We start from the raw sequence: 21,423 nt of genomic DNA on the forward strand, positions 1-21,423 counted from the left end.
GGGGTGTCAGGAGGGTGCTGGGGAGGGGGCAGGGATTGTTGGGGACGCCCCGTGCCCCCCCACGTACTGATCTGCTGTGACAGCTCGATGAGCTCCATCTCTGTGGGCATGTAGCCCATGGTCCGCATGCACTCGCCCAGGTCCTTGTAGCTGATGTAGCCGTCGTGGTCCTTGTCGAACTCCTGGAACGCGTGCTTCAGCTCTGGGGACACCACAGTGTCACCGCCGGCCCCCCCCGCACCGCCACCCAACCCCCCGGGAGGGACCCACTCCCCGGCACCTTACCTTCAATCTCCTCGGGCCGCAGCTCCCGGTCCTGGGGGAGAGAAAGCGGGAAGAGCCGAAGGAGGGGTCCTATTCCCAGGGATCCCGCAGGGATCCTGCCCTCACCCCCCCGGGGGCACGGGCGGCACGGGGAGGAGACGGGCACGTACCCGCTGGGTGATGGCGATGCTCTGCCGCAGGAAGATGCAGGCCGGCCCCACCAGCCCCTGCAGCACCGAGTATCCCTGCAGAGTGGGGGTCTGTGCCGAGTCCAGCGCATCCTCCGGGTCCCCCCCGCCGGAGCCCGGGACGCCAGAGCGCGGCTTCCCGTCCTGCGGGCACAGCGGGCGTCAGCGGCGCGGGGGGGCCGCGCTGGGACCCCCCCTCCTCCTCCTCCTGTTGCCCCTACGGGCCGGCCCGGCCCGGCCGTACCTTGGGGAGCCGCCGCTCAGGGGTCTTGGTGCAGTTGCCCATGGCTGGGGGCTGCCCCCGCGCCGCAGGACATGCCTGGCCCGGGGGGGCCGGCTGGCGCAGACCGCGGGGCTGCCACCGGGGATTTGAGGTTTTTATGGAATATCTGGGGATATGCAGGGCAGGCGAAGGGGGGGGGCGCCGCGCCCGCGCGCATAATCCTCCGGATTATTCCCCGCTCGGCCGCCCAGCTCCAGATGTGGGGAGCCGCCCAGCTGTTCCCCGGTCCCGCAGCCTCCCCGCGGGGGCACGCGGGGTCCCCGGCGCCGACCGTGCCCCGGCCCTGTCCCCGCCGCCGGTTACCTGCCCGAGAGCGGGGGGCGGCCGGGGCCCCAGCTCCTCGGCGGCCCGCCGCCGCTCCGAGGGGGACGCAGCGCTACGGCTCCAGCGCCCCCGGCTCCCCGCGGGGCCGGGACCCCCGAGCCGCGGGGCCGGGCGGGGGCGGCGGGCGCCCCTCCTGCCGAGCCCGTGGGGCCGGGGGCCGCCCCGGCAGCCGGGGGGCACGGGGCTGCCGGTACCGCGCGGCTGCGACCCGCGGAACAGAAAGAACATCCCGCCAGCTCCCAGCTCCTTCTCCCCACCACCGGAGCCTCGCAGGGGGGAAACCAGATCCCTCCGAGCAGGCGCTCGCCCCTCGCAGGGACGAGGCCAGCGCTGTCCTCGGGCCCCGCCGCGTCGCCCAGGAGACCGAGTGGAGCGCGGCGACCCCCCGGGGCGCGGGGCGGGGGGAGCGGGGCGGCCCTGGGGGCTCCGGGGGGGTCCCGTGTGGGGCTCTGGTTTCAGCGCCCGAAACCCGACCCGGCACCGGGCGCGGGGCACGTGGCGCCGGGAGCCGGCCTGGCCACGCCCCCCGCCGCGGAGGCCACGCCCCCCCCGCCGTGACCGCTCCCCAATGTCACCCGACGTGCTGTCCTGGAGGACACGCCCCCCGCTTCGTGACCACGCCTCCTGACTGTGACCACGCCTCCGGCCCTCTAGCCGCGCCCCCGCTCCTGTGCCGATCGCTGACGTCACTGTCGCGCCGTCGGCGCTGCCCGTGACGTCGCCGCGGGGGCGCCTGAAGGTGACGGTGGTCGGTCCCGGTGCCGATCCCGACCCCGATCTCGGTGCCGGTCCCCATCCCGGGGCCGGTCCCGATCCCGGTGCCGCCCCACCATGGCCGCCCGGCAGCTGCTGGCGCTCCGGCGCCTGCCCGCCGCCTCCTTCTCGGTGAGCGGGGAGCTCCAGGACCGTCCGGGCCGGGTCCCGGTGCTCCCGGTGCTCCCGGTGCTGAGCTCGCGTGTCCCCGCAGACGGCGCCCAAGAAGACGCAGTTCGGGTCGCTGCGGGATGAGGACCGGATCTTCACCAACCTCTACGGGCGGCACGACTGGAGGTGAGTGAGCCCCGGGGGGCGGCGGGCGCGGCCCCGGCGCCCCGCGCCCGGTGCCAGCGTGCGCGGTGCCCGCAGGCTGCAGGGCGCCCTGCGCCGCGGCGACTGGTACAAGACGAAGGAGATCCTGCTCAAGGGCGTGGACTGGATCCTCGGCGAGATCAAGACCTCGGGGCTGCGGGGCCGCGGCGGCGCCGGGTTCCCCACCGGGCTCAAGTGGAGCTTCATGAACAAGCCCCCGGACGGCAGGTGAGAGCGGGGCCGGGGACGGCGCCGGGCCCGCGGGGAGCCCCCCGGTGGCGCCGGGCCCGCGGGGAGCCCCCCGGTGGCGCCGGTCCCGGAGCTTTCCCTGCCTCCAGACCCAAGTACCTGGTGGTGAACGCGGACGAGGGCGAGCCGGGCACTTGCAAGGACCGGGAGATCATGCGGCACGACCCGCACAAGCTGCTGGAGGGCTGCCTGGTGGCGGGGCGGGCCATGGGCGCCCGGGCCGCCTACATCTACATCCGGGGGGAGTTCTACAACGAGGCCTCCAACCTGCAGGTGCGGGGAGCGCCCCAAAAACACCCCGCCAGCGCCCCGGGGCCGGTGCGGGGGGTCACGGCTCACCCGTGCCCCCTTTGCAGGTGGCCATCCAGGAGGCGTATGAGGCCGGGCTGCTGGGAGCCGACGCCTGCGGATCTGGATACGCCTTCGACGTGTTCGTGGTGCGCGGGGCCGGCGCCTACATCTGCGGGGAGGAGACGGCGCTCATCGAGTCCATCGAGGGCAAGCAGGGCAAGCCCCGCCTCAAGCCGCCCTTCCCTGCGGACGTGGGTACGGCCCCGCAGCTCCATCCCAAATTCCTGGCTGCTACCCCAAACTGGCTGTCCCTGGGGGTACCGACGCAGCCACCACCACATCCATTGGGAGCTCCCAGTGTTTAATAGAATGACAGCCTGGTTTGGGTGAGAAGGGACCTTAAGGATCATCCCATTCCCACTCCCTGCCATGGGCAGGGACACCTCCCACTAGACCAGGTTTCTCCAGACTGGCTTGGACACTTCCAGGGATGGGGCAGCCACAGTTTCCCCGGGAAATCCATCCCAGGGCCTTCCCCACCCTCCCAGGGAAGAACTTTCTCCTTCCGTTTCCCAGGTGTTTTCGGCTGCCCCACCACAGTGGCCAACGTGGAGACAGTGTCAGTGGCACCCACGATCTGCCGGCGCGGCGGCGCCTGGTTCGCCAGCTTCGGCCGGGAGCGGAACTCGGGCACCAAGCTCTTCAACATCTCGGGGCACGTGAACACGCCCTGCACCGTGGAGGAGGAGATGTCGGTGCCGCTGAAGGAGCTCATCGAGAAACACGCCGGTGGGTGCCGGGGCTGGGCCGTGCCGTGCCGGGGCGGGCCTGGAGCGGCTGCTCCTCACCCCCTCTTTTTGCAGGGGGGGTCCGTGGTGGCTGGGACAACCTGCTGGCTGTGATCCCGGGGGGCTCCTCCACGCCGCTGCTGCCCAAGTCAGTGTGCGAGACGGTGCTGATGGACTTCGATTCCCTGGTGCAGGCGCAGAGCGGGCTGGGCACAGCTGCCGTCATCGTCATGGATAAATCCGTAAGGGACCGGCCCCCTGCCCTGCGCCCCCAGCCCTTCACCCTCCCCTCCCTCCCCTCACCCTCCTCTCCCACCCCCCAGACCGACATTGTCAAGGCCATCGCCCGCCTCATCGAGTTCTACAAGCACGAGAGCTGCGGGCAGTGCACCCCGTGCCGGGAAGGTGAGGCCGGGGGAAGGCTGCGGGGCGAGGGGTTGCACAGCACGGAGCCCTGACCCCTCCCCACCCCGCAGGCGTGGACTGGATGAACAAGGTGATGGCGCGGTTCGTGCGGGGCGACGCGCAGGCGGCCGAGATCGACGCGCTCTGGGAGATCAGCAAACAGATCGAGGGGCACACCATCTGCGCCCTGGGCGACGGCGCCGCCTGGCCCGTGCAGGTGGGGGCCCGGGGGAGTCCTGTGGGAGGCCACCAACCTCTCCCTGCCCTGGTAACCGGCTCCTTTGCTCCTGCAGGGCCTCATCCGGCACTTCCGCCCCGAGCTGGAGGAGAGGATGCGGCGCTTCGGGGAGGCCAAAGCCCGAGCGGCGTCAGCGTAAGGATGCAGGACCACCCGTTCCTTTTCCTGCCTGGAAGGGGGTTCAGGGGGTTCTGGGTTTCTGGCAGCACTTTGGGAGGGTTCTGTGGAGGGACCTCAATAAATGCTGCTGCACTCGTGGGCTCTGTGGTGGACATTAAATGGTGGGAAGGGACTGATGGGGGGGGGCTTTGGGTCCTGCCTCCCTCGACCAGGGGATCCCCAGGGATCATGCGGTCTGGGTACCCCAGAGGGGAGATCCCAGCTTTCCGTGAGGCTCTGCAGCCCCTCTCTGGGACTGGGCAGAGGCAGTGGCTGTGGGGGGATCACATGGACACAGCTCTTTGTCCATGCTCCCTGCCACAGTGTCCCCAGGACACCTCCTGCTGTACCAGTGCCAGGGGACAGCTGTCCTGGCCACGCTTCATGACTTGGAGCCCGGGGCAGTTCCAAACATGGCTTTTACTGAATCACAGTGTGCAACATCACCAGTGGCTTCGGTGCCCCAGAGCCACCCCCTGTCCCCTCCTCCCTCAGGCCACGGGTTTCCGGGCTGGCACGTGGGTCTTCCTGCGGTAGCGGCCGGGCAGCAGCAGCTCCAGGGTGAGCTCGGTGATGATGGCCGTGAGCCCCCACACCCTGTGGGGGCCGTTCAGGAACACGGGCAGGGTGTACCCGTAGCCGGTGGCCGTGCGGAAGTGGGTGTAGCCCTGGTTCTCCTCCCGCAGCAGGTGAGCCAGGGGCAGGGTGAACACCTCCTCCACCTGCCGGCACAGGTGAGGGGGTCACCGTGGTGACACACCCAGTGACACCAGTAAAGGGCTGCAGGCCCCAGGGAGGGGTCACCCACCTCGTCGGGGTTGGGGGTCAGTGTCAAGGCCTCCAGCGGCCCCAGGTTGGCCACGACGGGCGCTATGGTCATTCCTTGCTGGAAGGTGTGTCAGCGAGGGATGGGGTGACAACCCCCTCTCCAAAGTGCAACCGTGTGCCTTGACCTCCCTGCACCCAACCCAGGCCCCCACCATGTGTGTGTCACCCAAAACCCCCCCTTCACCTGCAGCCACTGCCCTGTGTCCCTGTCACCCTAAATCCCCAGAACTCCTGTCACCTGTGTCCCTGCTGACTTGTCCCTATCACCTGTAAGCCCTGTCACTTGCGTCCCCATCACACCAAACCCATTACCCACGTCCCTGCTGCCTTGTCCCTGTCATCCTGAACCCATCACCCATGTCCCTGCTAACCCAAGTCCCCTATCACACGTGACCCAGCTGCCTGACCCTGTCACCTGTAACTCCTGTCACCTGCATCCCTGCTGCCTTGTCTCTGTCACACCAAACCCCTGTCACACGGAAACTCCCGTCCCTGTCACCTCAAACCCATCACCCAGGACCCTGCCCCTTCGTCCCTGTCACCCAGAACCCCATCACCCGTGTCCCTGCTGCTTTGTCCCTGTCACTTGGAAGCCCTCCTCTGTGTCCCTGCTGCCGTGTTCCCGTCACCCGTGTCCCTGTCACCCATAACCCTTGTCCCCGCCACCTCGAACCCGTCACCCATCATCGAACCTGTCACCCGTGACCCCGTCACCGATTTCCTGCCCCTTGCCCTTGTGTCCTTGTCCCCCCCCCGCGCCCTTGTCCCGCGCCCCCGGTGCCCGGTACCCGGTCGGGCAGGGTCCGCAGCTGTCCCCACACGCTGGCTGCTGCCACCGCCACCCCCAGCTCCTCCCGCGTCTCCCGCAGCGCCGTGGCCACCGCGTCCGCGTCCGCCGGGTCCCGCCGCCCGCCGGGGAAGCTGCGGGAGGGACCGGGGTGGGGTCAGGGCCGGCCCGGCCCCGGCGCCCGCTCCCCCCGCCGGTACCTGACGTCGCCGCTGTGGGGGCCGCCGAGGCGGCGGGAGCGGAGCGTGAAGAGCAGCGCGGGGCGGCCGCGCACCGAGCACAGCGGCACCAGCACCGCGGCCGCGGCCGCCGCGCCCCCCGCGCCCCCCGCCGCCAGCCGCGCCCGGCACCGCCGCTCGCTCCCGCCGCTCAGCACACCCCCGGCGTCCGCGGCACCGGCGGCACCGGCACCGGCACCGCCCGGGCCCGCCATGGCGCCGGCACGGGGATTGGGAAGGGAGGGACCGGCTCCGCCTCCCCCGACCGAGCCCGCCCCCGGCCGCCCCGGGACGGGAAAGGCCCCGCGGGTGCGCGACGGCCCCGCCCGGTGTGCGACAACCCCCTCCGGGTGTGACGCGGCCCCCGCCAGGTACGAAACTCGTCCGCCGGCTTTGCGATGCCCCTGCCAGGCGTGCGATCCTCTTGCTTGGGTGTGCGACGGCCGCTGCCTTTGCAAGGTCCCTGCCGGGTGTGCAAGTCCTGCTCCGGCCGTGCAACAGCCCCCTCCAGGTGTGCAACAACCCCGGCCAGGCGTGCGACTCCCCTCCCAGCTTTACACGCACCCCTGGGTGTGCAAACCTCGCACCAGGGTGTGCAACCCTCACCTCACCCCCCTCCGTGGGCTTTGCAGTGACCCCCTCCGGGTGTCCAACAACCCCTTCCCGGTGTACACTTCCAAACCTTTCCAATCCCACCAGGTGTTGTGCGTTTCCTTCCCTTTTCACAGCCCCCACGTGCCACCACACCCTCGCTGTCCCTCTGTGCCTGGGAGTGTCAGGACTCTGCCCTGGATGTCCTACCTGGAGAACACCTGGAGTGAGCGAGGGGAAACCGAGGCCCCCTGTGACACCTACACAGCCCATCTCAGCACAGGTGGTTACTTGTAAGGGGGTGACAATTCCAGGTGCTGTCACCTCACGGGGGAATTTCCCCTGTGTAAAGAGCCTCAGCAGTGTCTGAGGCTGGGAAAAAGGCTCCTGGATAAATGAGGGAATGCTGGAGACCTGTCAGCCCCGCTTCCTGGGAAACCCCTGTGAAAAAAAGACTCTCACACATGCCCTTTCAGCTCTCAGCAGGAAATGATTTTTAAAAAACTGTATAGAAATCATCACTCTCCATGATTCTTTGCTTCCGGAGCCCAGCATCAGCTCCACAATCCCGCTCCCGCCTCTGGAATCAGCGGAACCTCCGCTCGTCCCACACGTATCGCTTCCCCACCGGCACCTTGCGGAAGAACAGGCTGTTCCCTCGGCTCATGTTGCCCTGGAAAGGGAAAATGACCACGGATCAGCCACATGAGACCTGGTGTGGCCCCCCCAAACCCCCCGGGGCTCCCACCCGGCTCCTCGCCACGTTCCAGTGTATCCCGGTGCATCCCGGCTCCAGCACTTACCTCCCTGTGCAGCTGGCTCCAGCAATCCAGCCAGGAGGAGTAGGTGGGTGCGTAGGGAAGGAGACCCCCAGCCAGCCTGGGGAAGGGAGGGAAGACCCACCGGGAATTACTCCCACAGGGAATCATTCCCACCCAGGGAGGTGGGATCCGTCCCCTCCACAGCTCCACACTAGGTTGAACCCAAAAAGCTTTGCCGCCCCAGTCAAAGAGGGATCAACCCTGTGGAGAGCTGGAAACACCTTTTCCATCTGGGAACTTCAGAAAGGTGGTTCCAGGAGCTGATCCAGGCAGAGGGACATGGATGTTCCCAGGATTGGGGACTCACCCGCAGTTGTTCACGGCCATCAGGTTGGACACCAGGACGAAGGGGTAGGTCAGCATGCTGGCGAAGAACTGCAAGGAAAAGCAGGGATAACAGGATGTTCCCTCTTCCCTCTGCGTGGGGAGAACCAGCCCCTAAAGATCCCCTGGGAATTGTGCCCCAGGGAGGGAGCCCACTGCTGCCACCTCCATGGGCTGACACATGTCCTCCATGGAGCATCCCCTGGCCTGTGAGCTGATCCAGCTGATCCCAGCCTGGCTCCATGCCCACCGTGGCAGCCGCAGGATTTTGGGAGCACACCATTCCCTAGGGAAAGGATCCAATTCCCACCCATGTGCTGTACTCACCCCAGTGACTGCCTGCGAGTAGCTCTTCATCTCAGCCATGGTGGAGACCTGTGGAAGGAGGAGAGGCACCTGAATTCCCCCACAAGAGGGTTGTGGCCCCCTGGACCATCCCTGGAGGTTCCTCCCGCCAGCCCCTGTCCCCCCGGATCCCGGAATCCGTACCCCATTCTCCAGCGCGTACGTGTTGATGAGGTAGGCCAGCATGTTGCAGAGCCACAGGGACAGGATGTCCCCGAGGAGCCGCGGGATGAGGCCGCTGGAAAGGAAGAAACAGCGGGAATGTTAGCTGAGGGTTCGGGTGTGGCTGTGCAGAGAGCTGGGAACAGCTCCTTTGGGATGCTGGGGTGGGGCTGTTCCCAGAGTAGGCGAGTGACGGGGGCACAGCCACCCCCGCAGGCAGGGATGCTTGGATGGATGATCCATAGGGGACACAGGAGCTGCTGGAGGGACCAGAATGCTCCCAAGAAGGGCCACCACACCTTCGCACTAGTGTCATGCCCCTCCTCCCTCCCCGGCACTCACGCGAAGAATCCCAGGATTCCCTCTTCCCGGTAGATCGTGGCGAAGGCGCTTAGTGTCCCACTGGGAAGGGGAGGAAGAGGATGGATGAGCTGGGGGGATCCTGGGATCCCCAGCCCCCCCCAGAGCTCCCCCAGGCCGTACCTGTACTTGGTCTCGCGGCCGATGAACTGCACCATGCAGCGCAGGGTGATCACTGCGGGCACACGGGGACAGTGGGGACACAGCGGGGACATCGGGGGGACAGGGGGCACCTGGCCCTCCCTCCCCGGCCCCCGGGGTCAGGAGGCACCTACCGTGGAAGGGGTGGGTGATGAGGGTGGCAGCGGAGCGGGCGACCATCTCCCGGGAGGTCTGGGGACAAACGGGGCGTCACCGGGAGGGGTCGGGGCCAGGACACCCCAGAGCCACCCCCCTGCTCCTGCTCCTCACCTCTTTCAGTACCTGCTCCAGCGACGACACCGGCTCCTTCTTGCTGGCTCCAGGCTGGGAGGGAGGAAAGGTCAGGGGGGAACCACCCGCGGTCCATCCAGACACGTGAGGGGGTTGGCAGATCCCGGCCCTCCCTCCAGAGTGTTCTGGGAGCAGGGCAGAGTCTGCCCGAGGCCAAGGTGAGTGGGAAGGGGGGGAGGGAAATCATGGAGGGAGAAGGGAGGGATGGAGGGAAGGGACAGAGAAATGGAGAGGGGAAGAAAGGAGAAGGCAGGGATGGAGAAAGGAGAGAAGGAAGATTCCCCGAGGGAAGCCCCTCTGCACCCACCTCAGCCTGCTCGGCCTCCTGGTAGTGCTGTGAAGCAAAGGGCAGGGTCAGCACCGCCGGGGGGTCTCGGTGTCCCCGTCCCCGGCGGCAGAGCCCCCCTGGCTGCCCCTGCCCGTGCCGGTACCTGCAGCACTTTGCTGTGCACCACGGTGCCGATGGCGCTGGAGCACAGCCGCGGGGCCAGGCCTTTGAAGAGTCCCGCTCTTCCGTCCACCTTCACGATGTGCTTGGCTGGGGACACCGGGGACCGTCAGCCCCGGGGGAACCCCATGGCTGCACCGGGGCGGCCCCACCGGGGCAGCCCCACCGGGGCGGACTCACCGTAAGAGAAGAGGCCGGGCAGCTGGTACACCTGGCGGCCGAAGATGTTCCTCCCCAGGGTGGGCGGCAGCGGCTCGTAGCCCACCTGCGGCGGGGACAGGCGGCTGCATCCTACCGCGGCCGGTACCGAGCCCCGCACCCCCCGCCCACTCAGCCCTTACCTGCACCAGCACCTTCACGTACATGAGCGGCTGCGAGAGCACGGTGAGCCCCGAGCCCAGCAGCACCTGCGAGGCCGCGTCCGCCATGGTGCCGCCCCGGCGTCACGGCACAGAAGGACACGGCCGCCGCCGCCGCCGCCGCTTCCGCTTCCGCCTCCCCCGGTACTTCCGGTGCCGCCGTGACGCGAATCCGGCCGCCAGGGGGCGCAGCGGGGACGCAGCGGAGTTGCCATGGGAACGGCCGGGTCGCCACGGCGGCATTGCCATGGCAACGGGGCCCGCGGGGACCCCACGGTGACAGGGCTGAGGGGACACCAGGGTGGCCCGGGGCCAGGTGCCTGCAGCCTCTGGGGGACAAGGGGCCCCCGCGGGGACGCTGCAATTAGAACGGGCGCCAGCAGGCCGGGGCACAAGGGGGCGGGCGGGTCCCAGCAGGGGCTCTGCTCCGGCACCAGGAAGGGCTCCGGTGTGGTTGGGGTGGGGACATGCGCCCAAGGCAAGGCAGGGACAGGGAGAGCCCCCCCCAGACGCGGTGCTGGGCGTTGTGTGAGGCTGCAGGCTCTCAATCACAGCTCGGCTCATGCCCAGGACTCCACCGCCGGCCGGAGCCAGCGCTGCCTGTGGTGCAGACGTGTAGATGCTGCCCAGAGGGGTGACACGGGGGTCTCTTCCCTGCCCATCTTCTGGCCTTGAGGGGAGCAGCACTGCAGCCAGAGGGCTGGGGGCAAGAGGGGACACCCACCGCAGCCAGGGCTCACCTCGGCAGCAGCCATGGAAGTGTGGATGTGCACAAAGCTGCCGAATGGCTCCAGGACTGGCCCCCCACCAAAGCCCCCTTGTGCCCCCACCCTCCCTCCCCTCCCCACGGGCATCCCGCAGGCCCCAAGGGTGCGAGAGCTCCAGGAGCTGGGACACAGGCACCACTCTGCCTCCAGCCTGGAGTGTTCCGGGGGTGGTGGTGACCCAAGGGCAGGACCCAGCACTTGGCCTTGTTGACCCTCACACCGTTGGCCTCAGCCCATGGATCCAGCCTGTCCAGACCCCTCTGCAGAGCTTCCTGCCCTCCAGCAGGTCCACATCCTACCCAAGTTCGTGTCATTTGTGAATTCACTGAGGGTGCCCCTGATCCCCTCATCCTGAATATCCTGGATTACAAGGGTCTCATTCTGCCCCCCATGCCAGTCTACCACCCACCCCCAGCAGGATCAAACAGCTGGCCCTTCCCAAACTTCCACAATTTATTGGACAATGGTCAAGGGAACTGTACATCTGTAAAAAAAAAAGAGAGCTTGGTGTGTGGCACTAACGTGCCTCAAGTGCTCGAGGCAGTTTTCCTCCGCTTCAGCCGCGCGCGCCAGTCCTCGGGCAGCGCCTCGAAGTTGGCATTCCTCTCTGCCATGCCACTGTGGGACAGAGCGGGGTGTCAGCACTGCAGGGCCCTGCTGCAGATCCCCCCCCTTCACAGGGCACGAGGTGCTGGCCCCCAGGGTCCATACCTCATCAGCTGCTGCTGCTTCCACTCCTCAATGCGCCGCTGGGCTGTGGTCTCCCGGTCCTCCTCGCTGGAGCTGGAGTTCTCCTCCTCATCCAGCTCTCGCTGGATACTCTGCCACTTCTTCACCAGCGACGGCATCTTCGTCTTGCCCTTCTTGCCCTGTGCCACAAGCGCAGCCGCGGTGAGCGCGGCTGGAGAGGGAGGAGAGGGGGAATGGCGCCGGCAAGGGCCCGCCCGACCCACCTACCTTGTCCTTGCGCCCCTTCCTCGGCTTCTCCTTGTCTGGCGGCGGCGGGGCCTTGGGGGCGGGCGGCGGGGGTGTCTGTGGGGGCGGCGGGGGTGGTGGCTGCTCGGCGGCGGGCAGGGCCCCCCGTGCCGGGGCGGGCTGCGCGGCGGCCGCGGTGCCCAGGCTGACGGGAGCGGCGCACTCCGAGTATCCCATCACAGAAGGCGCAGCTGGAGCCGTCACACCCAGGTAGCCGGACTGCAGCCCCAGCGCCGCCGTGGGCTGGGGGCCGGCGTGGCCCGGGGCCATGCGGAGGTTGGGGCGGCCCTGGATGTCGCTCTGGAGGCGCTGGCGGGGCCGCAGGGAGGCCAAGGGCACAGCTGATGGCTGGTACTTGCTGGTGGCCATCAGGGGCTGGCTGTAGATGACGGGGCAGCTGCCGATGGTGGCCGTGCGCTGCATCAGCCCAGGGCTCATCTCCACAGCTTTCCTCTTCTGCGGCTTGGTCGACATCAGTGGGGCTGGGCTTGGATCGACAGCGCCCTGGAAGAAGGCACTGAGGTAAATGCTGAGCCAGGAACACCATTACACACCCCCTTCCCAGATTCCCACTCTCCGGAATCAGCAGAGCCCTGGCTTGGCAGCTCACCTGGCTGCTGCTGGCAGCAGGGCGCACCAGAGACTTCAAGGGAGCATCCTCCTCTGTTCCTGGGGCAGGGGGCTCCTCGCCCCCCTCATCTTCCATCTCCACTTCCTGGATCTCCCCATCTTCTCCAGGTGGTGGGGGGGGCGGTGGGGGCGGTGGTGGTGAGTCGGGGGGAGGTGGAGGCGGCGGAGGCATTTCCAGAGGCAAGGGAGGTTGGAGGACCGGGACAGAGGACTGAAGCAGAGTCCAAAATGGAGTGAGCGGCATGAGAGACGTAGCAGGAACTTGGCCTGAGAAGGATTCTTTACAAAGGGAGCCTAAAGAACACATTGACATGGGCTTGAACATTCGGGCTCTGGGCTGCGCCGCCTGCTCCTGCCCGCGCTCTCGTTCGGGACACTGGGACAGCTGGGACGGTGAAGGCACTGCCATTGGCAACTGCTCTGCCCCAACACCCCCCCCTTTGGGGCCAGAACCCCCCAACAACTTCCCAGTCCCGCTATGGCCGTACCTGCGGGGCGCTCGGCGGGCTCCTCGGCGCGCTCTCCTTTGTCTTTGGGAGGGGGCTTAGGAGGACCGTCGGGTTTTCTGTCGGCGCTTCGTTGTCCCTCCTCTTCGTCCTCCCCGTCGGGGAACTCCCATTGCGACTCTCCCGAGCGTTCGTTAACATAGAAATAGCGTCTATGCTCCCTAGATCACAAGAAAGAGAAGGAGGCTTCAGCTTCCCTTCTCCGCCCCCGACACTCCAGGCGGGCCTGCCCACGACAGCGGTGCGCTCTCGCAGGGGAGACCCTCGTGCAGCGGGGCTGCCGCTCTCCCAAACGCGACAAACAACTTTGAGGACAGAGGCAGGAGAGGCCCGAGCCGACTCGCTCAAAGCTATTTGCCATGGCTGGCTGCGGGACGTCGCCCTGAGCCCCCCGCCCCAAGGGAGGGGAGGGCCGGGAACGCCGGTGACGTCTCGCTAAAGCATCGGGACTTTCAGCACGGCCTTGGCCGAAAGTCGCCCTCCGAGAAGAGGCACCGGGGAACAGCCCAATGGAGGGAAGCGGCTGCCCCCCTACCCCGTGGTGCGCGGAGGTTTTTTATGATACTCTTGGTGTCAAACACACAGTGAATGCTAGAGAGAGGGAGCGGATCTGGGAGCTGAAAAACAAAAGAGCAAAGATTTCAAACAAAGGAAAATTAATCAAGAAAGCCAAATAGACAAAGAAATGTTTGGGTCTGACCTGCTGGCAGAAGACAGAAATCTTGTTCTTCATTCCGTCGGTGAGTTGAAGTTTGTCCTTTGGCAGAGCTGTTGGTCAGAAGAGTTGATCCAGAGATCCTGAAAAGTTCACAGAGCTCTCGCATGCGCGACCCCCCAGGCCCGCCCTCCACAGCGCTTGACACTCGCGAGAGGGACAACCAGCTCTGTCCGTCAGGGAATCGGCTCCGTCGCAAAGCACTGGGCACTCCGTTTGGATCTTTCCGTTTGGTGGCCGGCCCAAACTCTGCGAGTGCCGGGATGTTTCTCTGCCTGCCCAGCACTAACAGAAGCCGCTCTCAGTTCTGCCAGAGGGACGGCGCCAGCGTCGTCGGGTGGTTGATGGTCACAAATCATGTCTGAGATGTCAGAGATGAAAGGTGAGAAAGGAGGAGAGCGCGTACCTGTCCCAGTGGCAGGACCAGCCTTTAGGGGTGGCGTTTATTTCGTATTGTTTAAGCTGTTCGGCTGCGTCTTGGAGTTTGCGTTTGAGGTAGTTTCCATTGAGAGCACCTTCTCGCCAGTCTGCAATGCGGGTCTAGAGGGCAAGAACCGGGGGAAGCCGGTGAGGTGGGCTGGGAGCGGCCCCAGGGGGGACGGGACTCGAGGATCGGGAGGCTCCCTTCCGACACGGGATACCGGGGGCCAGGAGGGGGACACCCCGCCTGGGCATGAAGCCATGCTCTCCCCCCGCCGAGGAAGGGAGGGCCCTGCGTGGCGAGGAGCCACGAGGTTCACACAGCACCGGCGCTCGGACGGCGGATTGGATCCAATCCGCTCCGGAACACGAGGCCGGAGCGGGGGGCGAAGGCTCGGTTACCTCTGTCTGCAACAGCAACATGTGGAAGTTGGAGATAGATTGTCTGTTGATGCCCAGGAACTCCAATTTACTAGTCAGAGTATTTGCCAGCTCTCCGATCTGAAACTGCCAGGAGAAAGGGCAGAGTCAAGAGCAGCCCTCCGGGAGAGGCACCGGGCGGCTGCGGCCCCACGGCTCCCAGGAAACACTGCTCGGGAACACCGGCAGCCCCTCAGCCCGGCGGGACTGGGACGTGCCACCCTGGCCCTGTGTGCCTGTCACCCCCCCAATCCTGCACCCCAGGGACAGGGCAGTGTGGGGAGGCCGGGTGACACCTCCTCCACAGACCGTGCCCGACTCCGTGCGGAAGGACAGCAGAGGCTCGGGTTGCTCTGGTACTCTGGAGTTACAGCAGAGCCACTGCCACGGCAGAAAGTGTAAAATCTAATTGTTTCCCAAATAAACGGGACGGGATGACATTCCAGGCTCTATAAAGCATTGCTTTCCAGAAGAACTAGCTGGAAAGCGCCAGAAAGGGGCAACAGCAGCTATGTCAAAACTCAGGTCAGCCCACGGTGACCACAGCTACTCAACCCCAGTGTCCTATGGGAGTGAAACCTCCCATCCGGGGACACAGGGATCCCTAGGTCCATCTCCCTGACTGGGGGCACTGCATGGAAGCAGCCACGAGCCAGAAAGGAATGAGAAGCAGGAACAGGGATGCCTGCAAGGGGCATTGCCACTGCTTTAAGGAGGGCTCAAAAAATGTCTGGTTTTAGCTTCATTCCTCAGAAAAGGCTTAGGAATGTCCACAATGCCAGCAAGGCAGCATCTGTCCCCAGAGAGGGGCCAGGCCAGATAGACAAGCCCTAGAGAAGCCTGAGGCTGGGATATGAATTCCCATGTTAACATGGCTCCAGAGAAGCCAGGGAAGATCTCAGAGCAGAGAGTGACTTGGCAGCAGCGGCCCCGGTGCAGCTCCTGTAACCAGAGAGGTTATCCCGACCCGATGAGCAAACAGTACCGGTTACCCGGGGAGCCGGCATTCCTCCGACAGCTCTAAGGGAATCCTGCATGGAAAAGCACCACGGGGACTGTCACCATGCCTGCCGGGACCGGGAGGACAGGGGACAGCACAGGGGACCAGCGAGCCCCGCCCTGCCACAGGCTTTTGTTATTTTAATTTAAATAAAACGATTAAAAAAATCAGGTCTTGCACGGATGCTGCACTGAGGGAGACTCAGTTTTGCGCTGGGAACATCACACTGCTAAACCTTTGAAGAGTTTTTTTATGGGAGAAAGGTGGAATTTTTCACAAGGACAGCACCAAAGCCCTTCCCTTTCGCACCAGTAAAATGATTAAGGGGTGTGAAATGAGGTCAGGGATGGGCAACTCTCGCTGCAGGTTCCACCCAGGCTCCAACCACGAGCTGATGATTCCCCATCTGCCACAGTGAGGTGACAACATTTCCCAACGCCACTCTGGAGCCAAATTTTATGCTGCAGGAGATCTCAGGGTAACGAACGACAAGGGAATCATCCAAAGGACAATCAGGAAAGTTCTCCCCTACTGCTCTGCCATGCTCTCCCAGAGCCCAGAGCTCTGCTATGGATCAGGGAATCGATGTGCTGCAGCCAAAAGAGCAAACCAAGGCTCGGGAAAGAAAATATCAGCAGGATGCTGCAGAAATCCCCAGGGCCTCCCTGGTTTGCCTCTACAAGTAATGCTGGGCAAAGGGCAGAGCGGTACCGTCAGCCTCCAGAAACGGAGAGAGTATGGACGAGGAGTCTTCAGCCTGGAAACGGGACGACTGACCGGGCCAGAGACTGGAATATCGTTATTGGTGAAAACAAAGTCAAGATCAAAGTGGTTCTCTGTCACGACAACACCCAGGGCTCAGTCTTTGCCCCCCCCCGCACCCTCCTTTTATCCAAGCTTTTGCTGCTGGATCCTGCTGGAGACAGGATTTTGTCCCAGTGCTGCACAGCCCTTCCTTCACAAGCTGTTCCCGTGGCCACACCAGGATGTGAGCTTTAAGAGCTCCACCTGGGCCAAAGCCAGAGCCCAAAGCTCTGGTGTTCCCCGGGAGGAGGCGGCTGGGGCAGCCAGCGTGTCCCTTGTCCCTGCTGAATGCCGAGGACCCATCACATCCCTCACCTCACCGACATGCACCTCTGCTTATCCGTACCTTTAGGTCCTGCTCCTCCTCTTCCATTTTTGGAGCCCCTTGGGATTTTGCTTTTTCCTGGGGCTCCTCAGATTCTGCCTCTTTGTCTGAGCTCTGATCAGCTGCTTCCACGCTTGGGGCTGCAGGAGAAGGAAGGACAGGTCAGTCTTTGTCCCACCACCACCCCAGCAGTGCCGGCACCCAGCTGGACACCCTGCCCAGAGCCAAAGCCCACGTGGGAAAGGGCAGGGAAAGAGCTGGGATCTCTATTCCATGAGAGCCAGTGACAAGAGCCTGAAATTAAAAAGGAGAGAGGATCACTGCTCTGTGTTTTGGTGGTGGGGCCCTTCCAGAAGGATAACACAGGGAGGATTGGAGCTGCTACAGCACAAAGCAGGAAGGAAGAACGGCCTGGAATACAAGGCATCTCAAAATCTATCAGTTTAATAACCAGTCAATAAAAGCTACGGGGTATTAAATAAGTTAATTATCAAAGACCGAAGAGCTCCCCAAAAGTTGTCAAGACCAGAGGGTTTTGCCTCTGGATAACTAATTCACTGTCCAAGTGACAAATTCCAGGGAGAGAAGTTTGTGATAGAATCCTGAAGCCCCCAAGGGGAAAGAAACCCCAATTCCCAGTGTGTGTGTCCTGGTGCTGCAAGGCAGGACAATCCCCTAAATCACCCTCCCGCAGAAAGGTGCTCAATTTAAACTGGTTGTTTCGGAGTGACAGTTTCCTGTTCCTCAGGTTAAGAAGGGGGAAATGGGTGCTGCTGGGAAGAGTCAGCTTCAGGGATGCTTGGAAAGCCCTCTGGTAAAACCACTCCTTGGAGCCACTATGGAAAAATGACATCACTGACTTAGTGCCAGAGTTGTCACCCCGCTCACGCCGCTGCCTGGAGCAGAGGCACCTTAGGGAATGGGGCAGGCACCAACACAGCCTGCTGCAGGCACTTTTGTACCAGTTTTTCCTTGGAAAAGCAGTTTCATTCAGCTTTCTCTGCTGCAGGCAGTTGGCCTGAAGCCTCATGCTGTGAAGGGACTGGCACATCTGGAGAAAAGGAGGCCCGGGGGAATCTTCTCCTTCCCCACATCTCCCTGACAGGAGGGGAGAGCCAGGTGGGGATCGGGCTCTGCTCCCAGGGAACAAGTGACAGGACAAGAGGAAATGGCCTCAGGCTGTGCCAGGGGAGCTTTAAGTTGGGTTTTAGGGAAAATTTCTCCATGGAAAGGGGTGTCCAGCCCTGGCACAGCTACTCAGGGCAGCAGTGGAGTCCCCCTCCTTGGAGGCATTTAAAAGCAATATGGATGTGGCTCTTGGGGACATGATCAGTGATGGCCTTGGCAGCCTTGAGGGAACAACTGGACTCCATGATCTCAGAGGGCTTTTCCAACCTTAACAATTCCATAATTCTACAGTCTAGGAGTCCTGGGGCTGCTGGGCACTGGGTGTTCTTTTAAATGCTGCAGCTGGTGCATTCTGGGAATCACAGCACTGGAGGATCTGACAGGAACATGAGGAGTGGTTGTGGGCAACTGATATGTCCACACACACCTGGAATGGATCTGGGACTACCTTGCCACAAGGGCTGGAGTTACATTCCCCACACACGGAGTGTGGAGCCCAAGTGGCTCTGGGGAAACCTCAGCTGTCTGGAATTCGGCCACTGTTACCAGGCAGCTCAGAAACTGGCCTTTGAAAGAGGAAGGCAACAGTTCCCGGCGTGCCACAGGTTGGATTTGTGCTGTTGAGAGGAAGTCAAAGGCAGTGGGATGTGAGGAAGCTGTTATCCACGTCCCTTCTCCCAACAAACCAGATCATGGGCACTCTCCTGTTTATATGATTAACAAGGATAAAGGACAGAATATGGCAGAGAACAGCTTGTCCTGGTGAGGCAGGGCTGTGGCACTGGTGACAGCCACCCCTCGGCCTTGTCCCCACACGTACCTCACGGCCCTTCCCGGCTCTGCTCCGCAGGTCTTCGGGGAAGGGAGACCCCCCGCTCCTCCCTCCGAAGGGAGCCTTTCCAATTACCTGCTTCTCCCACTTCTGGGCTCTCCCTGCCCGTTTTGCTGGAGCCTCGGCTGGCAGACTCGGGGCTGGCGGCTCCGGCCAGCAGTTTCCATTTCCCTCTCTTGGAGGCCAGCCTGCGGGACGTGTCCTGCGAGGCCGACTGGCTCCTGTCGGACCGCGGGCTGGAGCCCGAGACGCTGCCATCGCCTTCCTCCAAGGCACGCAGCTCTGCCTGCCAGGACAGGACACCCCGGGTTATTCCCAGTAATGCCATGGCTGCTGCCTGTGCAGTCTTATTTCCGGGACAAACATCCCCCCCTACCTTCTTCCTTTCCAGCACCATCTCCAGCTCAAGCGTGTCCTGCTCCTCCTCTTCCTCCTCAGCGCTCTCCCCCGACTGCACCACACTGCACAGATCCTCCTGCCCTGTGTCTTCCAGGGGGTCCCTGCTGGGCTCTGGCTCTTCGGGGGCAGTCGGCGTCTCTTCCGCTTTCGCCTCCTCTTCCGGAGGCGGCTCAACCTCCTCCTTGCAGATCACCTTCCTCCTCCAGCGCTCCTCTTCCTCCTTCACCACGTCGGGCAGCAGCGGGGCCAGGAGGGCCGCGGCCACGCCCTTCCTCTCCTCCTCGCTGTTGGAGAGGGCCTGCACGCCCTCGTTCACTTCCTGTGGGATGAGCTCTGCCTGAGCTTTCCGGCCCTGTGCTGCTGGGGCCCCTCCTGGGGCTGTGGATGGAGAGGAGCGACCCACCCACTTTCAAGGAAGCCCAAGGAAGTGCCTACAAGCCCTGGGGGAACCAGAACCCGCCTGACTGACCTTCTTCACCTCCCGCTTGCTGAGGCTGGTCCCGCGGCCGGCGCTGCCCAGGGTCCCCTTCTCCTGCGGGAACGGCTCCGTGGCTGCCACAAAGCTGCCGTTGGCACCTGCCACGGTGCTGCTGAGAGAGAGAGGAGAGAGAATGAATGGTGGGATTGGGACAACACCCCGTGGAGCAACGTCCCAGGGGTCTCACCCACCTGTGCTGGTAGTGCTGCAGGCCCTGGATCTGCGTCGCCAGGTACTGCGGCAGCTCCCAGGTCACCTCGTTGCTCTGCGTGTTCCAGTAGTAGTAGCAGCCGGTGTTCTCGTCCCACACTTCCTGCCAGTCACCCATCTCCAGCTCTCCCACTGCCGGGAGGGACAAGGACAGCCCGTCACGCCCTTCCCCTGGTGACACCTGCCTGTCCCCGTTCCCTGTGGGGATGGGAAGGGCTCTCACCTCCGGCCAGCGAGCACTGGGTGTCATACTGCCACTCCGGGGCCGGCGCCGTGCCCGCGCCGTTGGCTGTGCCCGCAGACAGGCCCGTGCCTGAGTCCTTTGGCTCTGGGCGGGGCGGTGTGGGGGGAGGCACAGAGGAGGAAGAGGAGGAGGGGGCAGCAGTGGGCTCTGCGGGCTGCGGAGGGGCCGTGATGGCATCGATCTCCTGTAAAAACAACACCCCACCGTGAGCTTCGAACGCCAGGCCGAATCAAAGCACTTACTAGAAGGGGACAACGTGTTGGATCATGGAACTCCCCTCCTCCTGCCACTCCTCCTGCCCTAAAAAGACCCCCTGGCCCTCCCTGGAGTGGCACTCACCGCCAGGAAGTTGGCCAGGGTGCTGTCGATGTCGGTGGAATTGCTGCCGTTGGCATCCATGGAACGGGCCGGCTTTTCCAGGTTCTCGCCCTCCTCATCGTCACTGTCGGCATAGGCTCCCAGCAGACACAGACCTCCTGGAGAAGGGAGGAGTGAATCCTCAGGGGGATCCTTCCTGCTGCCACAGGGTATTGGATCCGACCCCACACCCTCCGCTCCGGTGGTCCCACTGTCAGCCCAGGGGGAAGCAGTAGGGTTGGCTTCTGGGGACGGGCATCCCCTTCCCGCGAGCATTCCGGGAATAAACACCACCCTGCCCTCTTCTAAACAGCCACAGGGGTATATGCTGACTGCCAAAACTGTGAGGGACCAACCCCTGAACACAGAGGGGGCAGGAAATACCCCCCATGGCGAAAAGAACTCGGCATGAGGAGGGAAAAATCAAATCCCCACGCCGGAAAAAAAGATTCGTGGGTGGGGGGGTCAGAATCCCACAAAACCTGAAACCCTCCATTTTTTATCATTATAAATAATTTTTATAATTATAAATCATTTTTATCAGGCCGCTCCACTCCCAAATCCAGGGGTTCTCTCTCCTGTTATTTTTGGGGGGGCGGTTAATGGGGGGGGCTAATCCCACGTTTCCCCCTACGGCGCTTCCTCACCTGTGGCTTTGACAGCGGCGGGCGCGGGGGGCGGCGGGTTGGGCGGGTTGCGTGGGGGCTCCGCCACCGCTTCGGGCTCATCTGTGGGGAAAAAGCGTCAGTTTTGGGGGGCTCCGGGGACGGATGGGGGGGGGGAAGCGCGGGAAGGGCGGCGCGGGGCCCCCCGGGTTCGCGCCCGCGCTAGGCCGCGCTAGGCCGCGCCGCGGCCAACAAAGCGCGCCCGCCTCCACCGCCCGCGCCCGCCTTACCCGGCTCGGAGCCCGAGTCCCCCCCGTCGCCTGCGGGCCCCGCGGCCTCGTCGCGGCGCGGGGCGGGCGGCGAGAGCTGCAGGATGGGCCGGCGGCCGGGCGCGGCCCGCGGCTTCTTCCCCATGGCGGCGGCGGCGCCTCGGGCTGCGGCCGCGCCGGTGACGTCAAAGGGAGGGGCGGGACGGCGGGGACACGCCCCTTGGGCGGTGCGGACACGCCCCCTGGGCGGGGACAGTGGGGCGGGACCGGCGGTGTCCCGGCCTATAGGATGGGGATGGGGGGGGGATAGTGCCCCTTCCCGCCCGTGGATAGGGTGGGATTGGTGCCCCTTCCCGCCCGTGGAATGGGACTAGGGGTGGGATTGGTGCCCCTTCCCGCCCGTGGAA

At 64.4% G+C, this 21,423-nt stretch overlaps 6 protein-coding genes across 6 annotated transcripts in view; 1 reads left to right on the forward strand and 5 right to left on the reverse strand.

Annotated features, from left to right (window-relative positions):
• The window catches only part of LOC108494649 (calcium-binding protein 2-like), a 6,727-nt gene extending 5,925 nt beyond the window's left edge, over nt 1-802 (reverse strand). The window contains exons 1-4 of the mRNA XM_017809427.1: nt 697-802; nt 435-596; nt 286-316; nt 56-202 (exon numbers count right to left, since the gene is read on the reverse strand). Coding sequence (XP_017664916.1) covers nt 56-202; nt 286-316; nt 435-596; nt 697-738 — 382 coding nt within the window. The 5' untranslated portion in view covers nt 739-802. The remainder of the gene's footprint in view (nt 1-55; nt 203-285; nt 317-434; nt 597-696) is intronic.
• A 979-nt stretch (nt 803-1,781) lies between these two features.
• Nucleotides 1,782-4,361, forward strand: NDUFV1 (NADH:ubiquinone oxidoreductase core subunit V1). The gene is made up of 10 exons (XM_017809862.1): nt 1,782-1,944; nt 2,027-2,109; nt 2,185-2,355; nt 2,466-2,649; nt 2,733-2,922; nt 3,244-3,456; nt 3,531-3,697; nt 3,779-3,860; nt 3,932-4,077; nt 4,154-4,361. Exons 1-10 carry the CDS (start codon nt 1,891-1,893, stop codon nt 4,235-4,237), a joined length of 1,374 nt encoding a protein of 457 aa, XP_017665351.1. The 5' UTR covers nt 1,782-1,890; the 3' UTR covers nt 4,238-4,361.
• Nucleotides 4,362-4,658: 297 nt separating this feature from the next.
• NUDT8 (nudix hydrolase 8) lies at nt 4,659-6,305 on the reverse strand. Its single transcript, XM_017809428.1, has 4 exons — nt 6,073-6,305; nt 5,874-6,006; nt 5,066-5,143; nt 4,659-4,979 (listed from the first exon to the last, which is right to left on the reverse strand). The coding sequence occupies exons 1-4, from the start codon at nt 6,303-6,305 to the stop codon at nt 4,749-4,751; spliced, it is 675 nt and encodes a 224-aa protein (XP_017664917.1). The 3' UTR covers nt 4,659-4,748.
• Nucleotides 6,306-7,151: 846 nt separating this feature from the next.
• MTCH2 (mitochondrial carrier 2) lies at nt 7,152-10,059 on the reverse strand. The gene is made up of 13 exons (XM_017809897.1): nt 9,915-10,059; nt 9,754-9,838; nt 9,557-9,663; nt 9,433-9,459; nt 9,105-9,158; nt 8,969-9,026; nt 8,817-8,868; nt 8,676-8,735; nt 8,316-8,409; nt 8,154-8,201; nt 7,810-7,877; nt 7,485-7,560; nt 7,152-7,354 (listed from the first exon to the last, which is right to left on the reverse strand). The coding sequence occupies exons 1-13, from the start codon at nt 9,999-10,001 to the stop codon at nt 7,268-7,270; spliced, it is 903 nt and encodes a 300-aa protein (XP_017665386.1). The 5' UTR covers nt 10,002-10,059; the 3' UTR covers nt 7,152-7,267.
• A 1,075-nt stretch (nt 10,060-11,134) lies between these two features.
• On the reverse strand, nt 11,135-21,161 carry FNBP4 (formin binding protein 4). Its single transcript, XM_017809715.1, has 17 exons — nt 21,038-21,161; nt 20,790-20,870; nt 20,125-20,261; nt 19,765-19,969; nt 19,523-19,673; nt 19,323-19,443; nt 18,831-19,172; nt 18,530-18,740; nt 16,516-16,634; nt 14,348-14,452; nt 13,932-14,065; nt 13,511-13,608; nt 12,793-12,971; nt 12,285-12,515; nt 11,657-12,178; nt 11,411-11,568; nt 11,135-11,317 (listed from the first exon to the last, which is right to left on the reverse strand). The coding sequence occupies exons 1-17, from the start codon at nt 21,159-21,161 to the stop codon at nt 11,227-11,229; spliced, it is 3,009 nt and encodes a 1,002-aa protein (XP_017665204.1). The 3' UTR covers nt 11,135-11,226.
• The window catches only part of NUP160 (nucleoporin 160), a 32,924-nt gene continuing 25,937 nt past the window's right edge, over nt 14,437-21,423 (reverse strand). Inside the window, exon 36 of the mRNA XM_017809713.1 lies at nt 14,437-14,446. The gene's annotated coding sequence lies outside the window, so the exon portion shown is untranslated. The remainder of the gene's footprint in view (nt 14,447-21,423) is intronic.

Source organism: Lepidothrix coronata, unplaced genomic scaffold, assembly GCF_001604755.1.
Source record: "Lepidothrix coronata isolate B3197 unplaced genomic scaffold, Lepidothrix_coronata-1.0 Scaffold27, whole genome shotgun sequence".
In the NCBI taxonomy this organism is placed as follows: domain Eukaryota; kingdom Metazoa; phylum Chordata; class Aves; order Passeriformes; family Pipridae; genus Lepidothrix; species Lepidothrix coronata.